The sequence below is a fragment of the Macaca fascicularis genome, chromosome 9, assembly GCF_037993035.2.
Source record: "Macaca fascicularis isolate 582-1 chromosome 9, T2T-MFA8v1.1".
NCBI classification, from domain to species: Eukaryota; Metazoa; Chordata; class Mammalia; order Primates; family Cercopithecidae; genus Macaca; species Macaca fascicularis.
In genome coordinates, this window is record NC_088383.1 from 69,542,262 (window position 1) to 69,556,413 (window position 14,152).

The 14,152-nt window shown below is 42.5% G+C and overlaps 1 protein-coding gene across 23 annotated transcripts in view; it reads left to right on the forward strand.

Annotated features, from left to right (window-relative positions):
• Nucleotides 1-14,152, forward strand: part of KCNMA1 (potassium calcium-activated channel subfamily M alpha 1) — a 759,311-nt gene that overhangs the window by 716,766 nt on the left and 28,393 nt on the right. For 13 of the 23 annotated variants that reach the window (XM_065520852.2, XM_005565373.5, XM_045362011.3 and 10 more), the window contains 2 exons: nt 1,906-2,019; nt 6,858-6,988. In XM_065520852.2, the coding sequence (XP_065376924.1) occupies nt 1,906-2,019; nt 6,858-6,988 (245 nt within the window). Of the gene's footprint in view, nt 1-1,905; nt 2,020-2,817; nt 2,899-6,857; nt 6,989-14,152 lie in introns of all 23 variants that reach the window. The other 10 variants (XM_065520843.2, XM_065520844.2, XM_065520847.2 and 7 more) reach the window with 1 other exon arrangement.

Here is a 14,152-nt window from a genome sequence, read left to right on the forward strand (position 1 = left end):
CCTTTTCATAGTATATCAATGTAAAGAGTCAATTTAAGTGCAGTCAGGGAATGGATATTAAGTAAAACTTTGTTTTTCTTTTTGAAAGTATGGCACTCAGTGATAAGAAATGTATACACAGGAGAGCAGAAAGTAAGAAAACCCTTTTATATTTCTCTGGCATTTTATGCATTATGCACCTCCAAAACAATAGGCAATTATTGAGCTCCCTTATTTCATTCCTGACTCACACCTAGCCAAAATGCCAGACTCAACACAATCTTGTCACATTGCTGGAAAGTGAGTCAGGGATCTGGACACATAATAATCTATTTGGAGTTTTGTCCTTGGAAATTTAGCGAGTGACTTTGTTCCTAAAATTCATCCCTAATTCATTGATAAGCCCATGTAGCATTCTGCTGCGGGCAAAAATGAGAAACCGAAGTGAATGTGAATGCTTGCCTGTCATCTAAATGTAAGTGCACTGGGTCTTGCCACTTGCGTGGAGATGCCATATGCTTCATTAGAAAAAATAATTTTCACCAGATGAATGCAGGAGGTAAATGGATTTCTAATATTGATATGTGTCCATGCAAAACCTTAACGAGGCAGCCATTCTGCCTAGCCAGGATATTTCTCACTCTCACTAAACTAAAAGTTACAGTTGTTCCAACCTCATCCAGGTATGTACTTGGGACTTGGACCTAAGACCCAAAGAAGCCCAAACTGCAAAATTGGAGACCCAGCAGGCTGCTTTCCAATTTTCCCGTGTCCACATATACCTTATGTGGTCTGTGTTGGGCACGCTCAGAAGTTCAAGGGATCAGCCGTAAGCAGGTGGCATATACATCAGTCAGGAGGATTTAGGTGCAAGTAAACTCCTTCTCCATTTAGCTTAAACAGATAAAATATGTACATCGTATTATATTGTGTGTATGTATATGTATAAATATGTGTGTGTGTGTGTGTGTGTTTATGTGTATAAAATCTCACATAGGGAGAAATCCTGAGGTGAGATGGCTCCAGGCTGCTTGCCCCAGGAACTCCAGGACAGCTTTTCCTGTCATTCACTTGAGCCAATATCACTAAGTTAGTTATGCCCTTAGCTGGTGCCTCAGTTCCTGACACTACAGGCACATAAAACAGTGCTCAGTAAATTAAAAGATAATCTCTTCCTATGTGTTTCTTTTTAAGAGCAAAGAAACACTTCCTGAAAGCCCCAGGAAGATTTCCTTACACCTCCCATTGGCCAGAACTCTGTGAAAACTGAGGCCTAAGTCACTCGCCAGCAAGAGGATAAGAAATTGATTGGTTTACGGTAACAGTCAGGCCAGGTTAGGTTATGTTGTGGTAACAACAAACAAACAAACAAACAAATCTCAGAGGATTAAAGCAACACAGCTTTATTTTTCACTCACTCAGAATGCTTTGTGGGTCTGGACAACTGTCCAGTGATGCTGTCTAGCTTTCATCTCCATGGTAACCTGTGTCCTCACAGTTGCCATGGCCTGGGAAGAGAGAGATGGCCATCCAATACCTGAACCAGCAGTGATATGCATTGCTCTGTTCACTTTTCATGGGCCAGAGCATTTCATGTGTCACATAGCCATATCTAACTGCAAGGGGGAACAGGGGATAATTCTCCTGTGTCCCTGGAAAGAGATGGGAGCCAAAATTTATGAGCAGAATAAATAATTGGTGTGGAGTCCGGACTTTTTAGAGAACTATGAAGTGAGTTACGATTATAATGGTTTCCTACCTTGTCCTTCTAAAGAATAAAAAACTCATCAGAGTTTATCCTGGGAATACTAATTGCTGACCTGTGAATAATGCATAAGCTACATTTTTGGGTTGTGTGTATATAGTGTACTCTCTTTCCAAATTTTCTACTTCTCTGATTTTTCTTCCTCCTCTGTTTCCCTCCAGGGTTCACACCTCCAGGAATGGATAGATCCTCTCCAGATAACAGCCCAGTGCACGGGATGTTACGTCAACCATCCATCACAACTGGGGTCAACATCCCCATCATCACTGAACTAGGTAGGGGTCAATGTCAGCTTTGGGGGGGATTTTTGTTCTCTCTTTCAAACCACAAAGGATATGAGGAGGTTGGTTTGTTTCTTAGCCCTTTCAACTTTGTAGCTGCTATGGGGTTTGTTTTGAGGGAGCTGGGAGAAAGGTATGGGTAGAAATATGGCAGATTACTGGAAGGGAAAACTGATCTATCTTTCTTCTGAGATGAATAGACAGTTTCCTTCATGCTGGTCACTGTTTGCAAAGGAGCATGAGATGATGGATTTGCAATTGGGGCATACAATTGGGAATGGAGAGGAAAGGAGGAAAGGCTTAGTTTATGGATTCTTTCTGGTGATTTTTACTGTAAGAACCTCTTTTGAGCATTCTGTCTGGACAGCTCCTACAATCTGAGCCCTCCACTGATATGCAAAGCCTCGGATCTAAGCCAAACCCATTTTGGAAACAAGGTAGAAGCCCTGGGCTAATGTGTAATAACTCCACATTTAACGTATTATAGTTGAATATCTCAGCCAAAAGCCATTTTCAGCAAATGCCATTCTGGCCCCCAAAATGATGGGGTTTTGAGGGCCATGTTGGTCGGACAATAGAATCTAACTTCTAACCTGGCCATGGCACTCCCTATGACCATTATTAAGTGTGCAAAACTGTAGAGTGGCCTCTTCCCCCAAGACAAATACAAACTACCTGTGGTCCGGGGTCCCTTTACTTGAGAATGTTTCCTCTGTTATTCCCTCACTCTCTTCTTTTTCTGTACTTTCCTCCACTCCCTTTCCCCAACCCTTAAATGCTGTATCCAATTAGCTAAACCGGGCAAGTTGCCTTTGGTATCAGTCAATCAGGAAAAAAACAGTGGGACGCACATTCTAATGATAACTGAACTGGGTAAGAAGCACTGTTTTCCTTCACATCAGTATCTCCTTTTGTTCTGTTGTTGGTGTTTCCAACTATCATCAGCTTGTTTTTATTTCGCCGGCTGTAACAGAAAGGCTACCCCATGGCACTGCTTTGAATGTGTTTTATTTGTGGCTCTGGTTGGAATCGACTGTCTTGTTCTGGCCTTTCTTAATGATTTTTTTCCCCACACAGCATCAGTAAACCTTTGATCATACCCATCTGACCTGGCAGTTGTTTCCAAAGCATCTTTGCTCTAATTCATTTTCTCTGGCCTGAGCCTTTTTTCCCCACTTTTTTTTTGTCACCCCGCTCTCCCGCCTTCTCCCTTCTACTCCTCTTCCAATACACTGTCAGTTTGAGTGACATGTCTTCACAGCTCTCAGAGGAAGTCAAAGGAGAATATCAAAATTTTAAGATAAGAAACCTAAGATGGCACCTTCCCTCCAGCTGTTTATTTTTCTTTATTCTGACTTTATTTGCCTTTTTCTCCCCCCCTACTAGGGCATTTCTCAGAAGCTCTGGTTCTGAAGCCATAAAAACCCCTGGTCCCTCGGGGTACCTTTTTTACTAAAGGCAGATTTCAAGAAGGGTGCAGAGGATAAGGTTAGCAGCCACCCAGGTGCAGCCTTGCACTCTGGCCCCCACTCCCAGCCCAGAACCCTCTCTGGGAGATTCACAATGGACTCAGGTGGAAGATAAAGGCCTCCAGTCATGACCGCATTTATCAGGCTCTTTCCCACTTCCCCATGACTTGGTTAATAACTCCATGAAGGGCACCCATCAGCAGCTGGTTTCAGAACTGGGGATTGATCTTCTAAATAGAGACAGCAAAAGTGCTGCTCAGCAGAGGAGTGGATAGAGAGGTGGGAGCACCTGCCTTCACATGACTCACAAATGAAATGAATTTTCCATTTTCTTGGCCCAAAAATATATTTCAAAATAAGGGAGCAGACTTTCGACACAGTAATCTTGCTTGCAAGGTGTCTAGAAACTAAGGAATAAATTGCCCACCACTCAACACCGCATTATTGTAGGTATAGCTATTTATCAGGACAAATTCACTCAGGTCAGGGAGTATCACACTATTTTCTGTTTCCAACCATAGGATGGGTGGTTTTTTCATGTTTAGTGTAGTTGTTTAAAAGCCCTAGGTTTCTGGATTCCTCTCCTCAGAACTAGAGGGCCACAAGAGACCTAGGGCTTGTGTGGTCCACACCTCTGGTTGGAAAATTAATCCAAACATCTCCATCTCACAAACCTACAGCAGCATTTCAGAATCCTCACTGCCAGGAATTTCATTTTCTATTTGAAATTCACATGCTGCTGACTAACTAGGATATCTTGTCATTAGTAGAAGAGAAAAGGAAAAGCTTGGTGCCCCAAACCTAAGGCAACAATTCTGGTATTTGATTAGCATCATTGACTCTCTAGAAGCCTTTGTCCTACACCAGATTTCTTCCTTGTGTTCAGAGAATCTTTGAGGTGCTCGCACCACCCTTATCTTCTGCCTTGAAACCTATTTCTCTAGCCGCTATAGCACCCTTCTCAGACCACTTCACCTCCCACATCCACCACGAATACTTCTTATTTATCTACATGTTCTGAGATGTGTTCTGCCTTATGCCAGGCCAGTATAATGAATTTTAAGAGACACAGAGGGCACCAAGGCCACACAGGCTTTCAAAGCTGTGTAGCACATTCCACTCTTCATCTACTTGGAGACTCTCAATTGATGTCAGCATGGCAAAGGCTCCTCAGAGTCTCACAAGAAAGGACTGTGTTAAAGCTGTTTCACCTGACTATTCCAATTGTGTTTGACCACATATGCTTTGGGGTGATTATGTGAGTACCTCTTAGCACCCACATAATTACTGTTCTGTGAAATAGGCCTTGGGTAGCATTGCTTGCTCTCCTTCTGAGACTGGGTATTTCAGAACAATATACATGGTATTCACTGGACCCTGGCTAGTCTCTTGGAGTGCTTTTCCCATGACCCCAAATGCCTAGCTCACTGACAATCTGGAGTCCCCTCCCACTACTTGGAGTCACTTCACCTCCATATCTGGTACCAACCCTTTCCCGTCTTCCTGATAAGAGGTAACAGATGCTGTGCTTTTTGGAGCATTGCCACACATACTATTGGTGGCTATTACAAGTAACTAAAACCACATTCTTCCATATGTGGTCTCCGGTTTACATTTTCTGATTCACAAATCAGAAAGACTAAACAGTGACTTTCAACATCGCTTTGGACAAGTGAAGGGAGGTGAAGAAAAGCTACCTCTTGAAAGACCCCTGAGCAAGACCTTCAGTGTTTCCAAGAGAGGCAGAGGGAAGCTGGGCATTTTCATGCTGTAATGGGTAGACAGGTATTTAATGTCAGAAGGGAGATCATGATAGCAGCTGGCATTTATCAAGTCATGGCATGATCCAGATGCTGGACCAGGCTTTCTGGGCACAATCCCATTTGTATGAGCCTCCTGATAGCCTCATGAGAGAGTTGCTATAACTCCCCCATTTTACAGTGACAGAAACTAAGGTGTAGAATGATGAAATACTTTGCTCAAGGAAGTTGGCAGCACAGGCTGGACTGAAGCCCAGTTGTCAGAGCCTGGATTTTGGACTTTCACCACTAGCCTGCAATTCAATTGCTGCTGAAACAATGGGGACCCAAATGTGACCAAGTTTGGAAGAACAGAGCCAAGATTTTTCCCCCATTAGAATCTTTCTCTAGGGAAACAAGATGGTGTCATTTAAAAATACTAATTCCATGCCTAGCCTTTCATGCTAGTATCATTTATTCTGCTTCGTACAATAAACAAAAGTTTTTATTTTTTTTTTAAAGAAGAGTCACCAAGAAAGTTGCTTAAAAAATTAAAACAATAACTCTAGAAAACAGAATTAGCTGTTGATACATTTAGAAAGGAATCAGGGAAAGGAAACCTCATCTGTTCTCTTCCTAAAAGCACAATAATTATTCCAGAAATTGTGAGTGCCCCTTTCTTCCATCACCCCACCGACTTTTCTCCTATTACTTGCTCTGCAAAACTGATAATTTCCGAAGCCAAGATGGGAATGGAAATTAATTTGTCATTTAATTTTTAATAAGTTAAAGACATCTGAGTGACACAACTAATCAGTCTGCACGTGCGTGCGGGAGGAGTCCTTGAGGAATCCTCAGATGGAAATGAAATACAGCATCCAATGCTGCAACTGCTTGAACGCAAGCACATAAAAGATTGAGCTGTTTAGGAGGGGAAAGGGAGAACATGGGACGTCCCCATGCAACTCAAAATTCAGAGCAAGTCCTTGTCAGCAAGCAGCAAGAGACAGCCAGGCATTCGTCCCACCTGGGGTTTCCTGTGTATTAAACAGGGCCTGTTTGGTGTGGACCTAGATTTAGGGCCTGGGACCCCGGGGAAGTACCCAGGCCAATTCCAGTGGGTAGGCTGTGGGATAGGCCTGCGGGTGCATTCCTTGCTATCTGCCTTGCTGTGCTCCCCTTCCAGCGCTCCTTACTCCCAATAAGCTGCTTTCTTTTCTTTGTGGCTAAAATGACTATCCCAGCATGGCTGCTCATCATTGAAATATGTCCATCTCTCAAAGGACTTCATTACCAAAAAGCACTGGAAGGTGTTTTTAGGTCATGATCCTAAAACTATGCCAAAGGACTGGCCAGCACAGTCTATTGGTGCTCCAGCGGCCTGCCGTGGAGCAAGCCTGCTTGAACTCATTGCTCTCCAGGTCTCAGACACTTAAACAGTGACACAGGAACAGTCCATTGAGTCCCACTGCCCCCTCACCCAAAGATCCATCTACAGCTTCTTCCATGCTTTTGTTTCCTTCTCAATGACTTCAGTGTTTCTAAACCAGTAGCCTGGTCTCCCTCTGGCTTCACTACCTGTGTGTGGTCTTCAGAACTAATTCTTATTTTATGCTTTTTCTAGTGAATGATACTAATGTTCAGTTTTTGGACCAAGATGATGATGATGACCCCGATACAGAACTGTACCTCACGCAGCCCTTTGCCTGCGGGACAGCGTTTGCCGTCAGTGTCCTGGACTCGCTCATGAGCGCGGTGAGTTATTCTGTTCCCTCCTCCTCACTCAAGGGTGGAGGATGTGCCAATGGAGCACCTCCAACCTTTGAGGCCCTGGGCTGCACTGGGGCCACAGTGGAGAGCAAGACTTCTGGAAGCTCACACTCTAGAAGGGGAGACCCACATTATAAAACCATCACACAAGTAAATGTTTGATTATAAATTCCTCAAGTGCAAGGAAGGCAAGGCAGGCTAGGAGGAAATATAGGTGAGGACTTGACCTTGTCTTGGGGATCCCAGAAAGATTCCCCGAGGAAGTTGTACATTTTATGCTAAAATTTGAGCCATAAAGAGGGGAGATCTTGGGGGAAGAGTATTCTCTGAAGAAGAAAGAGAGCAAATGTAAAACCTGGTGATGGTGGAGGGAGGAACCTGAGGCTCTCAAAGAAGGCAAAGAAACCCTGTGAGGCTGGGCCATGGTGAGACAAGGGTGCAGGAGGATGGCCAAGGTTAGACCTGCAGGACCTTGAAACCGATTTTCATGGTTTTGGACTTTTTCTTAATAATAAGGCATTGAAGGATTTTGGTTGGAGAGTGACATAATCAGGTTCATGTTTTAAGGGGATTGCCTTGGCTGTTGTGGGTAGAGATTGAACATCAGCAGGAGGTGGAGAGAACAGTGGGTCAAAGGTGACTACCAGACCTGTCACTGAGACTGAAGTCCTTGGAGAGAACCAGGCATGGAGGCAAGGCCTGGCAGGGTATCTGCTGCAGGGAGGAGTTAGTGGCAGAGAGAGGAGGGTGGGCTGGCTGAGGGATCAAACACAACTTTGGTTTCTTTTATAACTTGACATACATCTAGCAATCAGGCATTTTTTTTTTCACTTTTGCGACCAAAAAACAAATAACAATTAAAAAATAGGTCCCAACTTAATGGAGCCATCTTTCACTGCAAAAGGCAGAAGGAGACATTTAGAATGAGTCATAGCCTGGGTATTATGAAGTCTTCCCACTGAGCATCTTTATTTGTTATATAGAAAAGCTTTTTATTTTGGAGTTCTCAAATTCTCGGTTTGTGAAAACGCAGACATAGGCTGAACAACAACTGACCTTTGGAGAATCCATGAAAAAGAGCTTTTCTGAACACATTAAAACCATAAACAGAACTCAGAGTTTTTACACACATATATTTCTTAAAGTGCTGAAGGTTATTCTCCTGAATATGCTAAACAACTGATATGCTAATTATGCACCAGTCTCATCTATTCATTAAATAATGCTAGTCCCAGAAGGACCTCTATTTGAGGAAAGAAAACATACAGCTTTTTAAGACTAATTTGGGTTATTCTGTATGCCTGAACATTGTCCAGCTGCAAGCATATCTTAGTTAAAAATCAGAACTTTGGATTTAAAAGTGATTGTGAAATGACATTCATCTGAATTAAGGTTGACTGGGCTTCATGCCATGCCATGGCTTTCCAAGCCAATAGGGAGATAAAATGGTCCTTCGAAAAGGGCCCCCGTGGTTTCCTGGGGCTCATGATCTTTCTTATGGCCTGCTGAAACCAAGGCTAACCTTTCTACCAGCCAGTGATGTTGGGCTCAGTTTGGGCAAACTCCTTGAGCAAGCCAGAAGGAATGATAGAAGCTGTAAGATGTATTCCTAAGAACACCGTATTCTCAGTCATAGGTCTCATATTCTTCAAATCCAGTTTCAAATGGATTTTGGTAATTCAGCTCATTAGAAATTTTTATTTTAGTTCTGATCCTAATTACAGAGATCTCAGAAAGACTATTCTAAGAGCTGGTTAAACTATTTACAGTAGAATTTTTTTTTCAGAACTACAAAATACTCTGATAACATTTTTTAAATTCCAAATTTATAAAATTGTTTATGTTTCTACATATCAGATATTCAGTATGTTTCTAGCAGGACTGGCTACGTAATTTGCAAGGTCACTTTTCATGGGTTATTAAGAATTTCAAAATGGTGACAGCGGAGTATTAAAACAAAAGAGACTTGGGGCTGGGCGCGGTGGCTAACACTTGTAATCCCAGCACTTTAGAAAGCTGAGATGGGCAGATCACTTGAGCCCAGGAGTTTGAGACCAGTCTGAGCAACATGACGAAACCCTGTCTCTACTAAAAATATTTTAAAAATTAGCTGGGTGTGGTGGTGCGCAACTGTAATCCCAGCTCTTGGGAGGCTGAGGCATGAGAACCACTTGAGCCTGAGAGGTGGAGGTTGCTGTGAGATGATATAGAGCCACTGAACTCCAGCCTGGGTGGCAGAGTGAGACCCTGTCTCAAAAAATCAAACAAAACAAAACAAAACAACAAAGATGCATCTGAGAACAGACCCTGTGCAACCACATAGGCTGAACACCCATGAAACCAGCCCTGGTTCCAAGGAATAAAATCGATTTGAGCACCAGAGAACTTCTTCTCAACACAGACAAAGGGGCATATGGTAGCCACGGGGTGGAGGTGGGGGCCCATCTGGATTTGAGTAGCACAAGCATCTATATCATTAGTAGGTAGTCAGTTCTTGGAAATTCAAATGAGAATTCAAAGTGAATTGATTTGAAAATTTTAAACAAGCCATCTCCCATCTCCTTTGAAATGCAAACAAAAATGTTTGGGAGAGTGTGGTAAGGCATGTTTGGATGCAATAGCGTGAGAGCAGCTTGTCTTCTGCATTCTAGCCTGGGATAAAAGGGTGTTAGAAATCTGGTAACTGTCATTGTATTTATCATCAGCAGCATCATTTACTAAGTGCCCAGAACTGTGCAAGGCACTTTAGCTACACTATCGGATCTTTTGGACAATAATGTGAATACCCTTGGTTTAAGTGTTGAAGCAAGACATATTTAAGTAACTCATTGATGATAACTTTTCAAATCATTAATCAAAATGCCTATCAAATTATTCCAGGTCTTATTTTCATTGTCTAGGATGAACAAACTTCGTAATGAGGTCTTGAGTAGGGTCTGAGTCCACAAATCCAGTTGGATCTAGACGTTTTGATAAAATGTTACCTGTGATTTCTTTGCATTCTACTCCAACCCTAATGTATGAAAAAGCAGATTAGTCAAGTGCCAAGGCAGTAACTAGAAGGAACAAAAAGGGCTGTCAGGAATATAAATTGAGAAAGTGAGACTCCTCCAAACAGCAGGAGATAGAGGTAAACTTCCATTGCAGGCATTCACTCATAAGCAACTTCACAACACACACAAAGCTCTTCAGGTGTCGACAGTCTCCTTTTTCTAGCACTCCTCGCCAAATTGTCATTTTAATCATGTGTCTAAACATTCTCTGAATATTGTCCTTCGTAACCCAACTCCTGCTGCTTACTGCTTCATTTGTTAAAAGAATAATATTTTGATTCATCACAGGCATTCCTGGAACAGATCAGAATGTTACAGACATGGCCCTGTGGCTTTATCTCGCAAATCAACTGCAGAAACACAGGATGAGAGGGAATAATTAGGCTTTTGGATATATGTCTCTAAGAAGATCACAACTTAGAAATGTATTTTTCAGAATGATACCATCTTGATGCACACAGTCACACTAGATGAAAGGAACCCTCTCTGTTTTTAGGGATCAAACTCACTTATGAGTATTCAGATTTCGTTTTCACCCAACTATCACTTTCTCCCAACCCTAGCCCCAATTTAAGCTCCACTAGGACCCTGGAAAGTGAATACTGGACATGGACTCAAGAGCCAGATGGCTTAGGTCTGGATTCCAGAACTGCTGTTTACTGGCTATGTAACCTTAACCTTTCTGTGCCTCAGTTTTCTCATCTTTAAAATGAAGATAATAATAGTACCTGTCACAGGGTTGCAGAGATGAGTAAATGGGTAAAGGTTGTAAAGCAATTAGAGCAGTGCTTAGCACATGACAAGCTCTGTATGTATTTATTGTTGCTAGTGTTTATAATCAATACATTTATTGGGCACTTACTGGACAGCAGGTATGATTCCCCATGCTGGGGATTCAGTTGTGGAAAAGAAAGATGAAGACCTTGCCCTCATGTTATTTAAACTTTCATTCTAGTGGGTTAAGAGTAAATAGGTAAGTGAATAAATGAATAGTGTCACATAAGGATAATTGATTTGAAAAAACATGAAATAGCTTGAATGGATGTGGAGACCTGTTTTACCCTCAGTGGTCAGAGTAAAATTATCCTAAGAGGTAATGTTGAAGCTGACACTGAAAAAGCCAGAAGGAGAGAACACTGCAAAGGCCAAAGCTGCAAAGTGGTGACAAGCTGGGTTTGGTTTGTTGGGGGAAGCAGCTGGAGGCCATTGTGGTTGGAATGTGGTAGACAGGAGAGCAATCAAGAAGGCAAGGCCGCTGGCCACACTGAATATTCCAAGTACAATAGACCACATCTGGCCAAGTTCTAAGTCTGGGATGAGACACCTCAGACTTGGTGAGAGGATCCATCTTCTTCTGAAAGCCACCAGCATCCTCCTAATGCCACTGTTTCTGGATACACTGGCTAGGACAGCGAGCCCATCACTGAGTTGATTCCTGAAGTGTAACCCCTGATTATTTTTTTTGTGTGACACTCCATCCTCATACACTCATTTTAGAAGAAGAAATAGCACAATATATTGGCATCGTACTTGGCTTGATATCTTGTTTCTAATAAAAGATCTGTAATAGAAGTCTCGAAATGTCATGTTGCAATCTATATCCACCCTACAGACAACTTCTGCATTTCTCAAGTTTTTATTTTTAAATTGAATTTGTTGCCAATATTTTTAAATGATAAGGTTTTATATAAAATCTGGGTTCCTGCCTTCTTTAAATTAGAGTCAGAAAGCGGAGTCCCAGATTCTCATAAAGCAGCTATTGACTTGAGCTGAGCAGCTGCTCCCTTTAGCCATAGTCCACACTACTCTCTATTGCATCCCACCAGGCCTGCTTCATTCATGTCCCTTCCCTGTTTGGTTCATTCCACTTTCCTGTCCTTACCAGCCTCCTGCCTTTTGCCTCTAATCTTACGTGTCTGCATTACCATGTCTGTGGTCAGACAGCATCCTTGGCCTTCTGGCCATTTGCTTGTCCTCTGAGTTAGGTGGTTGTGCACATGATGTCCATTTCCCTTGAGCCTTGGACCTTTCCTAAACAGATACCAACCACGCTGAACCATCATTATTGAAGAAGCAGTGAGGAGCCACCTCCTTCTGAGGAGAAAAAGAGGAAACCTACTACAAGAGCTAATGAGTTCCAATGCACACGAGTTGGGAGTGTTGTCTTTTTTTTAGAAAATAAGATTTCATGAAGCTTTAGGTTTGCAGCACCTACCTAATCTAGAAAATAAAGAAAAAGCATATCATAACAGTATTAAGAGAAAGAGCAGAGAAAAGCAGAGGCCCCCATTACTAGTGTACAATACATTGAGAAGTGTGAATGCCAGCCTGTAGAGAGACCCCCGCTGCAGGATCCCCCCGGAGCCAGAGAAAAATTTCAATGTGAGCCAGTTATGCCAGGTATGTCTTTGCTCTGCCCACTGCACCACAATGCCCAGGGCAGGAGTTTGCATGTCCAGTGCATTCATATTTTCAGAACAAAGGCAGTGACTTGGAGGAGGGAAACTGGGTCATGAATTAGGACTTGTAGCTTCTGATCCTGGCTCACTGGCAGCCCTTGCACATCTTTTCTACTGTCTGGGGCCCAGCTGGGCCCAGTCGTTCAATGGGAATGGTGTTACCCCTTATGACTTTCTGCTAATCGGAGAATGGCAAAGGCATATGGAAATCTTTCACAGAGCAGATACGTATTTCTTAAGATCACATGTAATTACAAAGAAGCAGTTTTTTTGGTATATATGCATGTACATATATGTATATATATTTATGTGTTTGTGTGCACTTATCCTCTCTCTTTCTCTCTTTCATGAACACACATCATAGATAATATTTGGGAGTTTAGTGGGTAGATGAGTCAGGGGTACCCAGAAGATATGGTTCCATGTTCTCATCTTTAATATCAGAAAGCTGGCCTCTGTTTGCCAGAAATGAACTTATGTCAGTAAGACTGGAGGGTGTGACCATCTGGAATGTGGATTCACATGATTTACTGTCTTTCCTGTACTTTCATTAAGGGCCAAACCCTTGAACCTGGTATTATGGAGAGGCCTGAGTTCTCTATCAGTCCAAGCTAACCTAGTGCCATGTGATTTTAGTTATATAAACAATTTATTGCTCCATGACCCTATTTCTTATACTCCACTCAAGAGCCTCCATTTCGACTGCTCACATGGAGACAGAGGGCCCATGGCCGTCCCAAGGCAGAAGAGCTAGCAGTGGTGTCAATCAGGCACATGGAGGTATGTCCTGCTAGATTCAGGACAGACCACTGCTGTCACATCAGGCCAGGCAGCCCTGGGATAGGGAAAAAAATCCAATCATTTTCATCCCTCACGAAAGAAAAATACTAAAAATAAAAATCTACACCATGAAAACTAGCAAATATAAAAAATGGCAGCTATGACATGGAAAATGACAATTTTAGAGCAATTATAAACGAGAGGCAGAGAGCCATTAAAGTTAAGGCAATGTTATTAAAAGATGTGTTAATTTTCAGTTAAATTTTCTATAAAAGACCAATTAGTTTAAAAGGCTTGACAGCATTAACTGTGAAACATAAGCTCCGGTAATTATACTTTAAAAAAATAAAAAGAGGAGGATGCTCGGGCGGGTTGCACTAGCAGGCGCAGCGGGGCGTGGGCCAAGCGGGCTAGATGGCGCTGTGGGCTCAGGTTTCCCTGCGACAGTGCCTCGGTCCCTCCCCTGGCATTTCATGGTTTCCTCAGTGTCTTTTTACAGGACCTGAGAATCATCAAACTTTAGAGGCCAAGCGGGCCACCCTTGTGTTCTGAGCCAGCTCTCAGAGATTAGAATCAGAACGCAGAGACACCGGGAGAGGGAATTGTCTAAATTGGTTGCATTGCTAGTTGATGGTTCTTCTGATGAACTCCCATGTTTTAAGTATGCTTTGTCTATCAGAAGTTTCACACATACTCTCATTTAACTCTAATCTATAAATTTTTGTTTTGTTTTGTTTTTTCATCCCTGTTATACGGATGAGGAATTCGAGGCAGAGAAAAGTTAGGCAACTTTTTCATTGTTGTGGCTATTGGATAGCAAAGTAGGTATTAAAAGCCACACTAATTGGATTTGGAAG